This window comes from Capra hircus, chromosome 19, assembly GCF_001704415.2.
Source record: "Capra hircus breed San Clemente chromosome 19, ASM170441v1, whole genome shotgun sequence".
NCBI lineage: Eukaryota > Metazoa > Chordata > Mammalia > Artiodactyla > Bovidae > Capra > Capra hircus.
Genome location: NC_030826.1, coordinates 42,516,508 through 42,535,022, shown reverse-complemented (window position 1 = coordinate 42,535,022; position 18,515 = coordinate 42,516,508). Strand labels below are relative to the sequence as shown.

The 18,515-nt window shown below is 52.6% G+C and overlaps 1 protein-coding gene and 1 pseudogene across 1 annotated transcript; both read right to left on the bottom strand.

Moving 5' to 3' along the window:
- LOC102169217 lies at window positions 1-7,238 on the bottom strand (annotated as a pseudogene).
- LOC102168295 (membrane primary amine oxidase) lies at window positions 11,266-18,429 on the bottom strand. Its single transcript, XM_005693870.3, has 4 exons — window positions 16,398-18,429; window positions 14,635-14,920; window positions 14,001-14,130; window positions 11,266-13,095 (listed from the first exon to the last, which is right to left on the bottom strand). The coding sequence occupies exons 1-4, from the start codon at window positions 17,995-17,997 to the stop codon at window positions 12,820-12,822; spliced, it is 2,292 nt and encodes a 763-aa protein (XP_005693927.2). The 5' UTR covers window positions 17,998-18,429; the 3' UTR covers window positions 11,266-12,819.

The following is an 18,515-nucleotide window of genomic DNA, read 5'->3' as shown; positions in this document are numbered from 1 at the left end:
CACTTTCTGCCATAAGGGTGGTGTCATCTGCATATCTGAGGTTAATGAATCTTCTAGGAAAGACATTTCTATAATTTCCAATCTCTGGAAATTTGTAGAGAGACCCTGGATCCAGACCTTTTCCATCCACATCTCCAGAGGGACAGCCTGTGGGGGAGGCTCCACCCCCAGACGCCCTGGCTCCTTTGCATGCTCACACATGATTGGACAACCCCTGGCCCCATGACAGGTCTTCTTGCCTCGATCTCTAGGTGCCCACCCAGCCTCCCCCACTGGCTCCTGCCGTGTGCAGAGGCCACAGGTCACACACAGACCTGGCACAAATGACCACTCCTCATTACCGCTGTGCCCACAAAGCCACCTCAAGTGCCCCCTAGAGCTGCTGCTGTCTCCATGATCACCCCTGCAAGAAGATGCAAGACAGGACATACAAACACATTGCCCCAGGACTGGGGAAGGGGCAGCCTCCAGACACTGGGAGACAGATGGGGACTGTCTTCTCAAGCTAGATGTCCCTTGCATTTTCAGACTTCCACAGGCCTAGAGTCAGGAGAGGAGACCAGAGTTGAACAATGAGAGCTGAGGAACCTCTGCTGAGGGCCAGGAGGTAAATACCAAGATAGAAGAACAGGTAACAGGAGAAGGCAGGGCAAGAAGGAAGGGAAGAAGGAGGCCCAGGATGAGAGGAAACAAGGGCCAAAGAGCCCCTTCCAACTGGACTCCTGGATTCACAGTCCTGCCAGGAATCCTATTGGCAGCCACCCCCTTAGACAGCCTCCATCCTCTCCTCCCATGTGAGAACTGGGGCGTCTCAGGAGATACCTGGCATGGCCTAAAAAGATTTGAGAGCGTGGGAAACCAAAGCCAAAAGTAAAAACAAAAACAAAAACACACCAAAACCAGGAATCGATTGCTAAGGTCTAATAATCATTCCAGACTCCCCACTGGCCATTCCTTTCCTCTCTGCGACAGGAATCCCGCAGGTTGGGGTCCACAGAGCTGAGACGGCCCTGTGTCAGGCAGCACAGGCTCAGGATGCTCCCAGCAGGGAGGGGAAGACAAGGGAGAGAAAGGACCCTGGAGGGTGAAGAGGGAGAAGAGCGCTCAGACTCCACAGCTCCCAGCCCTTCTTCGCACATTCCCTGGCCCTGGGGCCCCAGCCACGTTCCCCATCCCAGGGAACACCTAGGGGGAGAAGCCCGCATGGGAGAAGGCAGGGAGGTCAGGGACACAGGCAGCAGCCTGGGGCAGGCAAGCCACGGAGTTCACCTCACAGGACCCAGCATCCTGGTTGTCCAGAAGTAGATGGAGTCAGCAGAATTGATGGAGGGGTCCTCGTCGAAGAAGTTGTAGGGTCGCAGGAAGAAGCCCACACTGTTGCCCACTGTCACCGTGTTGGGAATGTCCTCTGCATGTGGGATGTGCAGGAGACCAGCTGTCACCCAGGCCACCAAGTCCTAGTAGGGGAAGAAAGAGGGTCATGAGGCCTGGCGCTGCTAAGAATACCTCTGCCTCCCACAGAATTCACTATGGGAACTCACCATCACTCAAGAGGGTTTTAAGTTTTAGACACATTTTCACAGTAGCCCAGAAGTCACAGCATAAAGGATAAACTTCACGTTAGGAGTAACACCAGCCTCCACTATCCCAGCCTGCAACTGCCATCTCTGACATTTTCCATCACATCGCCATCAGCCTACCCATCCCAAGAGAAATGATGACACCCACAGGCTACTTCAACACCTCTCCTGACTCTGTGAGAGTTCCCAGACTGTAACTGAGAGGAGGTGAATGGAGGAGGGGAGATCATGTTGTGGGTGACAGAAAAGGCTGACATTTAGAAATTATTCCTTTGTATCATCTCACGCCAATCAGAATGGCTGCTATCCAAAAGTCTACTAACAATAAATACTGGAGAGGGTGTGGAGAAAAAGGAATCTTCTTACACTGTTGATGGGAATGCAAACTAGTACAGCCACTATGGAGAACAGTGTGGAGATTTCTTAAAAAACTGGAAATAGAACTGCCATATGACCCAGCAATCCCACTGCTCGGCATACACACCGAGGAAATCAGAATTGAAAGAGACATGTGCACCCCATTGTTCATCACAGCACTGTTTAAATAGCCAGGACACGGAAGCAACCTAGATGTCCATCAGCAGACAAATGGATAAGAAAGCTGTGGTACATATACACAATGGAATATTACTCAGCTATTAAAAAGAATACATTTGAATCAGTTCTAATGAGGTGGATGAAACTGGAGCCTATTATACAGAGTGAAGTAAGCCAGAAAGTAAAACACCAATATAGTGTACAAATATATATGGAATTTAGAAAGATGGTAATGATAACCCTATATGCAAGACAGCAAAAGAGACACAGATGTATAGAACAGTCCTTTGCACTCTGTGGGAGAAGGTGAAGGTGGGATGATTTGAGAGAATAGCACTGAAACATGTATATTATCATATGTGAAACAGATTACCAGTCCAGGTTCGCTGCATGAGACAGGGTGCTCAGGGCTGGGGCACTGGTATGACCCAGAGGGATGGGATGGGGAGGGAGCTGGTAGGGGGATTCCGGATGGGAAACACCGTACACCCATGGCTGATCCATGTCAATGTATTGCAAAACCACTACAATATTGTAAAGTAATTAGCCTCCAATTGAAATAAATTAAAAAATAATAAAATAAAATATAAAAATAAATTTTTAAAAAATAAATAAAAAGAAATTAATCCTTGAGTGGTGAAGACAGAAGCAGAGAAGTTATAGGTATAAGAGATGCAGTCTTCCCTGGTCAGTCCAGCCCTTCTGACCCTGGGGCCCTTAAAGGACTCAGTCCACAGAGCTGAGACTGAGAGACCTGCTGCCTCTCGAGGAAAGGCTGAAGCCTCAGCCAGTGTCTGCAGATGAACTCCCAGCTTAGGAAGCTTCCCTCCACAGGTAGAGGATAGAAGCAGGAGTCAGCTCAGCCCTCCAGGTGATCACGGGTTTTCAGGCCCCACCCAAGAGAAGGTGGGGCTGATCTCTGTGTCCCCCATACCTCTCTCATCTCCCACAGTCAGCTGACCTTTCAAGCAATGGTCTCATTGTTGATGAAGTCAACAAAGACCACGGTAGGAGTCCAGGGGTCATTCTGATTGAAGATGCTGGAGCGGCGGGGCTCTGTCTCCGTCCTCTGGGTCACGGCCAGCTGGTACCTAGAGATGCTCTGGTCAGGTGTCCATGGTCACTGTCCCTGTCCTGGTGCCTGATCATCATGGAAGGGAGCCAAGCCCATGGACCTCAGGTTTCCCCTCCCGGAGGAGAAGGGAGGAGCGACAGCTGGTCAGGCAGCTGCCCTGCCCCCTCTGGAGTCTGCCTGCTCCTGGCTTCAGACTAGGAGCCAAAGACAAGGCCAGACTGAGTGTGTCCCTTGCTTCCCACCTCTCACCCAAAGATGTCCCCAATCTTTCAGGCCCCTCTACTGCAATCCGTGCCTCCCCTGGGGTGTCTTACCTCCCACGTCCAGATCCACCTTGTAGTGGGCAGTGTGGGTGTGGACGGTGCCCAGTGTGTTCTCCCGAACCTGGTTTCCATATCTTCTGGCAGCACCAAAGTGGAACACTGAATTGATGAAGCCTGTGGCATAGAATTTGACTTGAATGGCCCCATTGGAGTGAAAGATCACATCCCACACATAGTCATAGTTGAACAAGGTTGAAACAGATCTGAAGACCAGCAATATCTCCACAAGACCCCCAAACAGTGAGAAAACACATCTGAGTGGTGTCACCTCAGGGGCAGGCCCTTGTTCTGCTCAAAAGCAAAAGGGCATTGTAGAGGGTCCTGGCGCCTTGGAACTCCAGAAGGAAGTGCCAGTCCACATAGGTGGCCAGATAGGTGGTGCAGTCGACGCCGCAGGTCAGGGGCGTGGCGAACTTGCCCATACAAAAGCCTCGATCCATGTAGCGGTTCACCATTGCGACTAGGGTATTCCCACCATAGACAACCAGGACCTCTTGCAGGCTGATCTCATAAGCCAGCCGTTCTCCCTGGAAGTGAACGTCAAAGATCCTAGGACCGCTGAAAGCTCAGAGGCCAAAGGAGAAAGTCCACAATGAGGAGGTCACTCGACTGCCTTGGACACTGAAGCGGGCGCCCTGAGGATGGAACTGCAGAGGGGGAGCTGGACCCGGGGGCACCTGGGACTTCAGGGACCAGGACCCACCTGTGCCGTTGTTTGGGATCACCACCACGTTCACCTGGCCAGCCTCAAACTGCTCCTCCAGCTGGGCCAGACTCTCATAGTAGTGGCCCTGAAAGAACACATTCTGGATGGTCCACTGGGCAGGGTCCAGAGCCTTGTGATCTACCAGCAGCTCCAACCCCACAGGGTGCAGGTAGACCACAGATCCTGAAATGTTGTAGTAGAGGCCAAACCACGTGGCCCTGTTCCCTGACTGGACACCGCGGGGAGCTGTCATCAACATTACCAGTTTCCTTCCTCCTTGTCTGTAGGAGCAGCAGTGGTGGAGGACACCTGCAGCCTGGGGCAGCTCTCTGTCGAAGATCATCTGGTCTATGTCCAGGTACTCTCGGAGAATCAGGGGGCGTTGGTAGTAGGGCAGGGGGCCCCCATGACGCTCCACGGTCACATCCCGCATGTAGGAGGGCTGGGGCAGCGGCCCCACCACCAGCTCAGTCACATTGGGCTGCAGTTGTTTGCCAAAGAAGACGATGGCCAGTGCCTCCCGGGCAGGTGGGGGGCTCCCCCTGTCCAGGTGGGCCAGGGCTGCAGCCTTGGGGGGCAGCTGCAGCTCTACTGAGAAGACGCAGTTGTCTGAGGGTCAGGCCTGGGCTGCATCCACCAGGTCTGGCCCCAGCTTCTGGGTCAGGAAGCTCATCACAGCCCTCAGCTCTTCTCGGCTCAGGTCTGCAAACAGCTGGCTGTGGTCAGGGTGTGTCCAGGGCTGGGCACTGGGGGATCCGGAGGGGCAGGGGGGAGGCAGGCTGGGATGACATTGCTTCCCAATGCCCACCTCACTCCCAGAACCACCTTCCTCCCTGCCCATCACCAGAGGAGTCCACAAGGACAGAATAATAAAAATGAACAGCGCTAAAGCTCTGGCTGTCTTCAGGCTCTTGATTTGGAGTGCAGCAGGCATGATGGACAGACCGACAGAACTGGGGGCACAGTGCCTCCTTCAGTGTCTGTAGGTTCCTGTCTTTGAGTTGTGCTTCGGGTCAACGCATTATTGTACACTAAAGACAAGCAGCCGAGGAAGGAGTGTTGGCAGTGGCTGGAGGTTGAAGCAGGGCAGGTCAGGCCAAGTCAGAAGATGCAGCTGAGGTTATAACCTGAATTTTAAGTGGCCTATGTCAGCCTCTGTCCTCCTGTTTCAAATCAAACACTCAGCTTCACTGTTGGGGAACAACAGTGGGATGGGTATGGGAGACACAGCTGGAGGGAGGAAGTGGTAGAAGTGACGGGTCCTGGGGCTCTTTTTCCACTCTCTTGATGGAACCTTGCTCCCTGCTACATGGCTGCAAGCAAAACTCCTGTGTTCAGCCATCCAGCCAGATTCTGTCTTCCTTCCTCTAGTCCAAGAAGCCCTCTGATGAGGGCTCCCATGCAGCAACCAGAACCCTTCTGACTTGTATAGGAGCCTGGAGAGTCATGCTGAGAACACCGATCACCTGTGGGGAGCTGGGGGTCTAAAGAGCTGAGCCCGGTCAACATCTTGGAGGTCCTGAACTCCCGAGTCACTAGAGGAGAGCCTGAGGGGAGTGAATCCATTCAGAAGCTGGAGCGGGCGGGAAGTTGCAGCTTACAGAGACCCCCCCGTCGAGCAGAACTGAGGGACCACATCAGACGTCAGGGGCATAAAACCCTGGCTCTGAATTTAACCTCACTGTCCACAGCCTTCATCCCCAGGAAACCCTTTTCCAGAATGCTGCAGAAGCAGAGAGCAAAGCCATCTCCATGGTCAGGCAGGTGATGTGACGTAGACACCATCTTCTGTTCAGCCAGGTCCTGAGGGAACCAGGAGAGACTGAGGATCCAGAGATGGGACATGCTTCCCTGGTGAACTGGGGGAAGACCTTTCCAGCCTGGACTTGTCCAAGACCACTTTCCCAGAAGGCACCTTAGATGACCTTGCAGACAGAGTATGTTTGCTGGAGGAGAATGGACAGTACATCCCAGCCAAAAGGATCAGAAGGTGCAAAGGTACCTTGAAGCACCTGGCATGGGCAGGAAATGGCCAAGGTCAGCACATTGGGTGTGAGGTGGAAACAGGAGTCGGTGGGACAGCAGAAGAGATCAGGTCAGGAAGGCTTGTGCAGTGTGTGGGTCTTAAGCAAAGTAGGCCTTGCAGAAAGACAGGAATCTGGGCACTGTGAAATCAGGGAAATCAACCTCAGAAAGGTCAGTTCTCCAGATACCAGCTGCTTCTGCAACCAGCTCTACTTTGATATGCAACTTCCACATATGGGTCATTTTGTGACCAACATGGATCCTCGGACTCTTACATCAATTGTATTAATAAGAGGCCGGTGAAGTAAATCAAATGAGTTAAGTGGTCCTCAAGCTGCAGCAGGAAGGAGCAAGAACAAAACAGGTTCCCTTGCTTGCCTTCTGTGGCCTGGTTCCTTCAGTGGAGTAAGAGTGGGGGCAGATCCGTGGAGCAGACTGAGGGCTGGCTTAGGTGGTCTACCCACCCCTTTGGTGGTGCTGTGTGCAGGGATCATGCCCAACACCTGCTCTTCTCTTTTCACCTCAGAAGCAGCAATACGTTTCTGTGTTTTTTGTAACTGCGGGGACTGCCCAGTGCTTGCCGATATTTTTAGCCTGTTACAGTTCCTTTGTATTCTGTTGCTCAAGGAGATATTTGTCCAGGTGCCAAGTGCAAGCACTCCAGTATAGGAACTCAGGCCCTAGCCTGTCTCAGTTTGAAATGGTTCATGTGGACTTTGTAATAAAGAGGGGACAGAATCTAAGGTCAAACCCAGCCCTGGCCCCACCGCAAGCCTTTCCAGCCCAGGAACTTCATTCTGGATCCTTTGATAAGTGGTGGTGTTTCCTCCCAGCTTAGAACACATTGTCAAGAGGAACACTTTTTGTCCCGACCAGTGTTACCAATCACAGATCAAGAATGTCCACTCTGGTGGGGAATCCCCAGGTCTCCTCAGTTCAGTTCAGTTCAGTTACTCAGTCACGTCCAACTCTTTGCAACCCCATGAATTGCAGCACGCCAGGCCTCCCTGTCCATCACCAGCTCCTGGAGTTCACTCAAAATCAGGTCCATCGAGTCAGTGATGCCATCCAGCCATCTCATCTGCTGTCATACCCTTCTCCTCCTGCCCCAAATCCCTCCCAGCATCAGAGTCTTTTCCGATGAATTAACTCTTTGCATGAGGTGGCCAAAGTATTGGAGTTTCAGCTTTAGCATCAGTCCTTCCAATGAACACCCAGGACTGATCTCCTTTAGGATGGAGTGGTTGGATCTCCTTGCAGTCTAAGGGACTCGCAAGAGTCTTCTCTAACACCACAGTTCAAAAGCATCAATTCGTTGAGGTTCAGCTTTCTTCAGAGTCCAACTCTCACATCCATACATGACCACAGGAAAAACCATAGCCTTGACTAGACGAACCTTTGTTGGCAAAGTAATGTCTCTGCTTTTGAATATGCTGTCTTGGTTGGTCATGACTTTCCTTCCAAGAGGAGAGGGAGTAATGATCAGGGAGAGGGAGGGAGAGCTTTGGCCGGACCTTGAGGAGGAACTGATGTAGCAGAAGGTGCCCCTCTGCCCACCTTCTCTAGAAGCGTCTTGCTGTCACAAGGCTCCATCTGAATTCGTGTCATCCTAGGCTTCACCATCACCATATCACACACTGTAAACAACTGTTTAAACGTGTTCCTGTTGGACAGTTACTCAGGGGAAAGGAGCTACACATCCTGCTTCCTCCAGTAAGTCTTATTGCCCTTCGGACAAACTTGCCCGCAGCCTGTGTAAATGTGCTGAAGGTGACTGGATTCCAGGAAGCCAGGTGCCATCCCCAGTCCCCAGGCTGGGCCCCAGAACGTGCTGCCTGAGCCTGCCTGCCATCCCGGAGTCCCAATGAGGCCAGTGGAACCACCCCGGATGCCCAGGTCACTGTACTCTGATCTGCACCCCAGGGGTACAGCTCTGGCTTCAGTGCTGAGAGAGCACCAAGTGTGTGAAAGACAGAAGCGAGGACAGCGACAGGAGGCAAAGGGTCAGATGAGGCCAGTGACCTCCAGGACAGAGAAGTGAGGAATCTGAGCAATGTGGCCGGGGGTGTTGGCAGGACGTGGTGTCTGACTGGGTGGGTGCGTGAGAAAGGATACAGACTCTTTGGTGACACAAGGACACAAGGTTTCCATTGGGTGACTTGGGAGGGTGAGGGGCTTTCTCCAGAAGAAGGACCTTCAAGAAGAGCAGCAAGTTGAAGGAGAATTCCAACAAGTTTGAGGTGAGGTTCCTGTGGGAAGCCCCAGCATACATGCCCAGAAAAAGGGGCATTGGGTCTAAAGGTTTCAAAGGCCAGAGAACATCCTCTAGGCTAGAAATAGAGATTTGCGTCAGTCCATGAGGTTGCTAAGAGTCGGACACGACTGAGTAACTTCACTTTCACTTTTCACTTTCATGCATTGGAGAAGGAAATGGCAACCCACTCCAGTGTTCTTGCCTGGAGAATCCCAGGGACGGGGGAGCCTGGTGGGCTGCCGTCTATGGGGTCACACAGAATCAGACACGACTGAAGCGACTTAGCATTAGCAACAGCAGTACCAGCACAAAAGGTAGTCACTGGCTCAGATGATAACGAACCTGCCTGCAATATGGGAGACCTAGGTTTGATCCCTGGGTTGGGAAGATTCCCCAGAGAAAGAAATGACCACCCACTCCAGTATTCTTGCCTGGAGAATTCCATGGACAGAGGAGCCTGGCAGGCTACAGTCTATGGGGTGGCAAAGAATTGACGTGACTGAGCCACTAACGCACGAAGATAGGAAGCCTGAGATCACCCAGAGAGGACTCTGCAGAGGGGAGAGAGGAGGAGCAGGGCCACAGTCCAGAAGATGTCCATGTGTGGGCTGAGCAGGTTCTGGGCACAGCAGAGGCAAAGGGGCTTGCATAGGAGCCTAAGAAGCAGCCAGCATGCCCTCGGAGGGGTCAGATTGGGAGGAGGTCACAACAGGAGAGAGTTTTCAGTAGGGACTAATCAGAGAGGACCAATGCCACCCAGAAGTCCAGAAAGTGGCGGCTGGAAGGGACTGTGATTCGATTCTGCATCAGCATTTGGAAGAGCAGGATAAGGAGGGACTGGGTGGAGAAGGGAAGCTGGAGGCGGGAAAAGTAGAGCTCTCCATGGAGGAAGGCATCTGAGAAGCACAAGCTGAGGGAAGACCCTGTCCTGGAGAGTCAGGGTCCTGGCAGAGACTTAACGAGATGTGAGTCAAGAGCTAGTCAAGAGGGAGAGATCGAAAGGGAAGGGAGAGGGTTGGATAAATGAGAGAGAACCTTTTGGGAGCAGCTGGAGGGGTGGGTTTCCCCTTAAAACAAGTGAACAGGCTGTAGAATTAACGAGCCCATTCTCACTGATAGGTGCTGTGCTAAGTCGATTCAAGTCCGACTCTTCACGACCCTATGGACTGCAGTTCGCCAAGCTCCTCTGTCCTTGGGATTCTCCAGGCAAGAATACTGGAAAGGGTAGCTGATTCTCACTGGTAAGTCTCATCAGAGAAGTTGTCAGCAGGACCTCATACACCTTTTTTATTTGGTTAAGGGTATCCCCTTTTTCCAAACCCACCAAGCATTGTTTAAGGTATGCAAGGATCTTCTACACAATTATTAATATCTCATCACCACACAAACTACTACTGATTTTTGGCTGGGATTTTACCTTAATCAGTAACTGAACCTGCCAGGTGGTAAGTGCTCCTAAATATAGCAATGCCTGGGACTTCTCGGATGGTCCAGTGGGTAACATTCCCCTGCTCCCAGTGTAGGGACCCTTGGTTGAATCCCTGGTTGGGGAACTAGATCCCACATGCTACAGCTAAGACTGAAGATCCTTCATGCCACAGCCAAAGAAAGAAAGAAAGAAAAATATTAGAAAACAACAATAACAACAACAACACTTTAAAAAAAGCTGTAAGCGAGCACCCACACACACTCACAGGCACACTTACCACTTGCAAACACTCACAGCCTAGGTCTGGACACGGGACTCAAGGCAATGACTTGCAACATATTCAACCAGGGTGGGGGAGCAGTGGACACCGCATTTCTTTCTCTTGCCTCCAGCACTGACTATTGTGCAAGGGATCAGAAACAGGAGCCAAGAGGAGGTGGAGACAACAGCAAAAGCCCGTCATGGAGAAGTTCAATGACTCAGATCAGAGAAAGAAGAGGCATCAAGTCAGTATTTGAGCCACAGCAGCAACAGCACCCATTTTTCTCCTCTGTCTCAGTCTTTAGCCTCTCTTTCCCTCCAGCCCTGTCCTCTGTCACTCTGACTTTCATTTCAGGTCATGTTATAAATTCACCCACCCAGCACTGGCCCTCTCTTCTGACTGAGGGCTTTCTCCCTGTTCTTAGGAAGCTTGCTTCTGGTCAGCTCACTTTCATCCACTGTTGACCCAGATGAGAACCTGGGCTTGGAGCAGGACAGAAAGGAGCAGAAGCTTCTGTGCTGTGTGTGCGCCCTGGATGTGACTCCCTCAGGTCAGAAGCTGAACAGCATGTGAAATCTGTTTCCTGTCCCTCACTGCCCAGCCCTGCCTTGGCTTCCAGCAGGTGGAAGTCACCCCTCCCCATTGCCTCTCATTCCCCCTCTTTGAAGTGAGGCAGACAAGGAAAATGAGCAAGAGACAGCAAAAGAGATTTCTTGACATTTAACATTTTTTCCTGGAGATATACAGGCAAGAAGAGGCAAAGGGGTCACCAGAGGCCACACCTCTGTGCCATGCAGGAGACCCAGGTTCTATCCCTAGGTCAGCAAGATTCCCTGGAGAAAGAAAAGGAAACACGCTCCAGTATTCTTACCTGGAAAAGTCCATCCATAGAGGAGCCTGGTAGGCTACAGGCCATGCAGTCATAAAGAGTTAGCTATGCTTGAGTGACTAAGAACGGAGGCCATACCCATTTCTCTGGGTCTCACACACTTGAAAAATTGAGTCCCTGGGCACAGTATGCGCCCCCCACCCTACCCCTTCCCAAAAGACAAGTTACTTTAAAGAATGAAGTCAGAACTTATTTAGCCCCATTTATTATTTGAATAATAATAAATGAATAGGTAATACAGTCACATGGTTCAAAATTCAAAATGTACAAAAGATATGTAGTATCAAGTCTCCCTCCCAAGTCCCTACCTCCTGGTTCCTCTGCACAGAGGCAACCAGTGTTACCCGTGTCTTCTGAATATGCATCTATAAGATATGAAAATATGGATTTATATGATCCTCCCCCATAAAACACAAATGGAGGTGCCCGGTCCACAATTCTGTGCCTTGCCTTGTTCTTTAGAAGAGTAATTTGTATAAAAAGATATAGTTTTATAGCTGCGGAGTATTGCTTTGTCAAGCCGTATTAAAACTTACTTAACAAATGTTCTAGGGAAGCAGAGTTCTATTATTTCCGATCTCTGGACATGTGTGGAGAGACCCCGGATCCTGAAGGGACAGCCTGTGGGGGAGACTCCACCCCCAGAGGCCCTGGCTCATTTGCATGCTCACACGTGATTGGTCAGCCCCCCGCCCCCCCCCGCCCCCGCCCCCCGCCCCATGGCATGGTGTGACTGGTCTTTCTGCTTCTCACCCTTGGCTCTCACCCAGTCTCCCATGTTGGCTATTGCCAAGTTCAGAGGACACTGGTCACACCACACACCTGGCACAAAATGACCACTCCTCATTACCACTGCACCCACAAACCACCTCAGGTGCTAACTAGAGCTGCTGCTGTCTCCATGAGCATCCTCTGCAAAAGGACGCAAGACAGGCCTATACACATGGGCAGGAAGAACTGTGGGGAAACACCCTGCCCCTGCACTGGGGGAAGGGGCAGCTCCCAGACACAGGGAGACAGACGGGGGCTGTCCTCTCAAGCTAGAGGGCCCTTGCATTTTCAGACTTCCAGGGGCCTAGAGTCAGAGGAGGAGACCAGAGTTGAAAAGTGAGAGCTGAGGAACATCTCCTCAGGGCTGGGAGGTAAATCCCAGGTTATAAGAATAGGTAAGAACAGGAGGAGGTGAGGCAAGAAGGAAGAGGGAGAAGGAGGACCAGGATGAGAGGAAACATGTGCCAAAGAGCCCCTTCCAGCTGGACTCCTGGATTCACAAGCCTGCCAGGAACCCTGCCCAGGGCCTCTAGGCAACCAGCCCCAAAGAGACCCCGCATCCTCTCCTCCCAGGTGAGGACTGGGGAGTTTCAAGAGAGACCTGGCATGGCCTAAAACGATCTGGGGAAAGCAGAAAGCAAAGACCAAAGAAAAGAAAATGAAAAACACCAAACTGAGGAGTCTTCTAGAAAGGTGTAACCATGACTCCAGACTCTCATCTGACCATTCCTCTCCTCTGTGACAGGAACCCAGCTTGTTGGGGTGCACAGAGCTGAGAAGCCCCTGATTCAGGCAGCATAGCTTCAGGATGATCCCAGCGAGGCGGTAAGCAAGGGAGGACGATGGAGGAGAGAGAGGACCCTGGGGGTGAGGAGGGAGAAGAGGGCACAGGCTCCCCAGTTCCTGGCCCTTCTCCCCACACTCCCAGACCCTGGAGCCCCATTCTCATTCCCCATCCCAGGGAACACCTAGTTCTGGAAGAAGCCCGCGTGGGAGAAGGCAGGGAGGTCAGGGACACAGGCAGGAGCCTGGGGCAGGCAAGCCAGGGAGTTGACCTCACAGGACCCAGCATCCTGGTCTTCCCGGAAGTAGATGGAGTCAGCAGAATTGATGGAGGGGTCCTCGTCAAAGAAGTTGTAGGGTCGCAGGAAGAAGCCCACACCATTCCCCACTGTCACCGTGTTGGGAATGTCCTCTGCATGTGGGATGTGCAGGAAACCAGCAGTCACCCAGGCCACCAAGTCCTAGTGGGGGAAGAAAGAGGGTCATGAGGCCTGGTGCTGCTAAGGACACCTCTGCCTCCCACAGGATTCACTTTGGGAGTCCACCATCACTCTCAGTTCAGTTCAGTCCAGTCACTCAGTTGTGTCCAACTCTTTGCGTCCCCATAAACGCAGCACACCAGGCCTCCCTGTCCATCACCAACTTCTGAAGTTTACCCAAGCTCATGTCCATCAAGTCAGTGATGCCATCCAGCCATCTCATTCTCTGTCCTCCCCTTTTCCTTTTGCCCCCAGTCCCTCCCAGCATCACCATCACTCTAGAGGGCTTTAAATCTTTAAATGTTTTTTTCATAGTAGCCTAGAAGTCAAAGCATAAATAATCAAGTTCATATTAGGAGCAACACCAGCCTCCAATGTCCCAGCCTGCAGGTGCCATTTCTGACATTTCCCATCACATTGCCATCAGCCGACCCATCCCAAGAGAAATGGTGACCCCAGGCTACTTCAGCACCTCCCCTGACTCTGGGAGAGTTCCCAAACTGTAACCGAAGGAAGGAGAATGGAGGAGAGCAGATCAGGTTTGGGTGACAGAAAAGTTCAGCATTTGGAAATTAATCCTTTAGTGGTGAAGACAGAAGCAGAGAAGTTTTAGGTATAAGAGAAGTGGTCTTCCCTGGTCATTCCAGCCCTTCTGAATCCTGGGGCCCTTAAAGGACTCAGTCCACAAGCAGAGACTGAGAGAGTTGCTGCCTCTCAAGCCAGGGTCTGCAGATGAACCCCAGCTTAGGAAGTTCCCCCCACAAGTAGTGAGCAGATCCACAAAAGCACAGAAGCAGGAGTCAGCTCAGCCCTCCAGGTGATCACGGGTTTTCAGGCCCCCCCACCAAGGGAAGGTGGGGCGGATCTCCGTCCCACAGTCAGCTGACCTTTCCAGCAATTGTCTCATTGTTGATGAAGTCAGCAAAGTCCACGGTGGGAGTCCAGGGGTCATTCTGGTTGAAGACGCTGGAGCTGCTGGGCTCTGTCTCCTTCCTCTGGGTCACAGCCAGCTGGTACCTAGAGATGTTCTGGTCAGGGGTTCATGGTCACTGTCCCTGTCCTGCTGCCTGATCATCATGGAAGGGAGCCGAGCCCATGGACCTCAGCTTCCCAGCTCATCCACACCCTCACCGTGATGTCACCCTAATGTGCAGCCGTTTTCCTGCACATCCCACATCCCACCTAGTGGGTGGCCAACATTTTTTTTTTTTTAAGATACAGTACTTGGCTGATCTTTTTCTTTGTCTTTCTTTTCTTTTTGACCTGAGCCCAACATCTTTTCATGTCCTTTTCCTGTTGATCCCTTTGGATTTCACAGCATCAGGAAAACAGGAAAGACTTATCTGCCTGGGCCCTAGCCTTCCAGGGGGACCATGTGTCTACTGTAAGCCGTTTGATAACCAGGAAATGTTTTGTGCTCTTACCTCACCTTGTGTAGAATTGGAACTGGGTTCCCAATTGCCCCTCCCAACATGCGCTTCTAATCTCATCCACCCACCTCCAACAATACACATCACCCACCTCCCCCAGCTGACTGCTCTCTCCATGGAGCTGTTCTGGGGCAGCGGCCCCCCAGCAAAGCTGACCGTCTGGATGCGATAGCCGCGAGGGTGCCCCCACTTGTTGTTTTGCTTGCTGGCCAGGTACAGGTAGCGAGGGGAGGCCCCTCCCAGAGGGAAGGCGGCCTGATCCTCGGTCTCCAGCTGCTTCCGGGTCACCTGCAGCCTCTGCGTCTGGTGCTCAGGTCTCCAGGGTACCGTCGCGGGGACAAAAGCCATGTCCTCAGCCCAGACCCAGTTCTCCAGTCCTGGAGGGGTGAGAGGATGAGGAAGGGCTGGTCAGGCAGCTGCCCCACCCCACGGACTCTGCCTGCACCTGGCTTCAGAGTCGGGGCCAAAGAGAAGACCAGACTGAGTGTGTCCCCTGCTTCCCTCCCCTCATCCCAGGATCTCCACATCTTTCAGCCAAAGCTGGTAACCTCTGAAATATTTCTTCGAGAATTTCCCTCCTTCCTTGTTTCACACTTATTAGTGAAGACACCTGTGCTCAGGGCTGGGGACACTCTGATGAATGTAACCTTATCCTTCTGCTCTCACAGAAGTCGAAGGAAAGCCAAGCCCTAATGAGCCTACAGTGTGAGAGGAGCATATTCAATATTCACAGTTAGAGGAACCCAGGTATAGGCAGGAAGAGAGGCAGTTCTGGTCCACGTTGCAGCCTGGCCTTAAGGATGTCACCATCCGAGATGGCATGGCAAGGTATTCAAGGCTGGAGCAAAAGAGGAGCAAAAGCAAAGAAGCCCAATTTTCACCTATTGTGTGTGTTTCCAGGGACACAGAGGGTGAGAGTGTGGCTAAAACAGCATAGGGAAGAATCCGGAAGGCAGGTGGCAGCTGCCCTCTGAAAGGACAGGCCTTGGTGGTCCTTTTGCAGTTGGGAATCCATTAGTGATGGGGAAACTGGGAAATGTGTGAGGGAGCAGGCTGTCCTGGGCTGGTAGGTCCCTCTGAGCACAGGGTGAACCCTGGAGTCGAAGTAGCAAAGAGAGAGGCCTAGCACCAGAGGGGACTGACAGTAGGGCCAGGAGATGGGTTGGAGATATCCAGCAGCAGAACAGAAAGAAAAATCTGGTGATGAAGTCAATGTGGGGAACAACAGTGAAACGTCATGGACTCCTAAATATCCCATTACCTTGGCTCTCTGTGACCACCAACTCCAGAAACTTTTTGGAATATTCCACAGTATCCTCTCTATCCTTCACATTTAAATGTATTGTGCCCAGAGATGAAAACTCAAGGAGAAAGAGGGCCCACTTGCCAAGGAAATGTGCTCCTTGAGATATCCAGAGCTGGCCTACATGTGCCAGGGACTCAGCAGAATGCACCCAGACCTTCCCCAACACCAGCGCTGCAGGCAGACACAGATAAGCTAAAAAACAAATGTCTGCCTCACTCAAGTGGGACCCGTATAGGTGCCAGGGAGGGAAGAGGGCAAAGAGGACCCTTAGCCTGGATACTGTCTCTTCTCTAAGCTTAGCTGTTTCCCAAGATTTTCTGATGAGGTCATGTGGATGGAGTCTGGCATCTCTGCACCCAGCCAGTGAGCTAAGATCACAGGGAAATTCAACAGTCAATTCTCTCCCATCCAGCTAAGAGAAAGCACAAAACTCCAAAACTGCATACCCACATCTTCCTTTCCTGGGAAACCTCCATCAAACCCAAAGCAAATAGTGACAACTCCTCAACCCCCTGTCCAGAATCAATGCCTCTGCCAGCACATCTTACCTCCCACATCCAGATCCACTTTGTAGTGGGCACTGTGGGTGTGGACGGTGCCCAGTGTGTTCTCCCGAACCTGGTTTCCGTATTTTCGGGCAGCACCAAAGAGGAACGCTGAGCTGATGTAGCCCGTGGCATGGAATTTGACTTCTATGGCCCCGTTGGGGTGGAAGACCAAATCCCACACATAGTCATAGTTGAGCAAGGTCGACACAGATCTGAAGACCAGCACTGTCTCCACAACACCCCCAAAATAGTGGGAAACAAAATCTGAGTGGTGTCGCCTCAGGGGCAGGCCCTGGTTCTGCTCAAACACACAAAAGGCATCGTGTAGTGTCCTGGGGGCTTGGGACTCCAGAAGGAAGTGCCAGTCCACATAGGTGGCCAGATAGGGGCAGTCCACCCCTCGGGTCAGGGGCGTGGCGAACTTGCCCATGCCAAAGCAGCCATCCATATAGCGAGTGAGCATTGCTGCTGGGGTATTCCCACCATAAATAGCCACGGCCTCTTGCAGGCTGATCTCATAAGCCAGTCGTTCTCCTTGGAATCGAATGTCAAAGATCCTAGGACCGCTGAAAGCTCCGAGGCCAAAGGAGAAAGTCCACAATGAGGAGGTCACTTGACTGCCCTGGACACTGAAGCGGGCACCCTGAGGATGGAACTGCAGAGGGGGAGCTGGACCCGGGGGCACCTGGGACTTCAGGGACCAGGACCCACCTGTGCCGTTGTTTGGGATCACCACCACGTTCACCTGGCCAGCCTCAAACTGCTCCTCCAGCTGGGCCAGACTCTCATAGTAGCGGCCCTGAAAGAACACCTTCTGGATGGTCCATTGGCCAGGGTCCAGAGCCTTGTGATCTACCAGCAGCTCCAACCCCACAGGGTGTGGATAGTACCCAGCCCCTGAGATGTTGTAGTAGAGGCCAAACCAGGTGGCCCTGTCCCCTGATTGCAAACCGCGGGGGGCTGTGGTCATGGTCACCAGGTTCCCTCCTCCTTGTCTGTAGGAGCAGCAGTGGTGGAGGACACCTGCAGCCTTGGGCAGCTCTCTGTTGAAGATCATCTGGTCTATGTCCAGGTACTCTCGCAGAAGCACGGGGCGTCGGTAGTAGGGCAGGGGGCCCCCATGACGCTCCACGGTCACATCCCGCATGTAGGAGGGCTGGGGCAGCGGCCCCACCACCAGCTCAGTCACATTGGGCTGCAGTTGTTTGCCAAAGAAGACGATGGCCAGTGCCTCCCGGGCAGGTGGGGGGCTCCCCCTGTCCAGGTGGGCCAGGGCTGCAGCCTTGGGGGGCAGCTGCAGCTCTACTGAGAAGACGCAGTTGTCTGAGGGTCGGGCCTGGGCTGCATCCACCAGGTCTGGCCCCAGCTTCTGGGTCAGGAAGCTCATCACAGCCCTCAGCTCTTCTCGGCTCAGGTCTGCAAACAGCTGGCTGTGGTCAGAGTGTGTCCAAGGCTGGACACCGGGGATTCCGGAGGGGCAGTAGTGAGGTTGGCTGGCTTCACCCCCATCTCCACCCCTGCCAGCTAGTAAGACACACACCAAGGCAAAGATGGTGATGACAGCCAGAGCGAGGAGCACCAGGGTGGTCTTCTGGTTCATGGTCCCGTGATTACAGAGACAGAGGATTGAAGCAAACTGCAAACTTGCGTTCTCAGGCCAGCAGAAGAGGGTCTCTTCTGGCCCCTGTATTGAGGGTTCCTGGACTCTGGCTGAGGTTTTCAGTATTCCAATGCAAAGGAAACAGAAGGTGGGAAGAGCATGGGAAGGCTGGGGGCGGGGTGGGGCGGCTGGGGCAGCGGGGGCGGGGCTAAGGCAGGGCAGCAGCGATTTCCACAGACCTTACATGGCTTTGTCTTCCAGACTCCCAATTCAGATTCTGCTCTCTGGGTCAAGGGAGATCTGGTGTATGGGGAAGGGGTGGTAGAGATTTGAAACTAATGCTGCTAACCAGAATGAGCATAGAAATGCATAGAAATGCCAGAGGGGGGCAGCCCCTTGGCCCCTCAACCCCTCTTCTTTCCCCAGCCCCCACTTTCCCAGGGCCAGATGTTTCCTTTCCTGCAACTGGAACTATTGTCCTCCTTCCAAGAACCCCCACCCCCACCCCCCCTTCAGTT

What these genes read in the sequence shown, in the direction of transcription:
- LOC102168295 (XM_005693870.3), bottom strand. Translation starts at nt 17,997, where the DNA reads ATGAACCAGAAGACCACCCTGGTGCTCCTCGCTCTGGCTGTCATCACC. An exon ending in AGTGGATCTGGATGTGGGAG is followed by an intron (nt 14,921 to 16,397) that starts GTAAGATGTGCT and finishes TCACCCCTCCAG; the next exon opens with GACTGGAGAACTGGGTCTGG. An exon ending in ATGAGACAATTGCTGGAAAG is followed by an intron (nt 13,096 to 14,000) that starts GTCAGCTGACTG and finishes TTCCCCCACTAG; the next exon opens with GACTTGGTGGCCTGGGTGAC.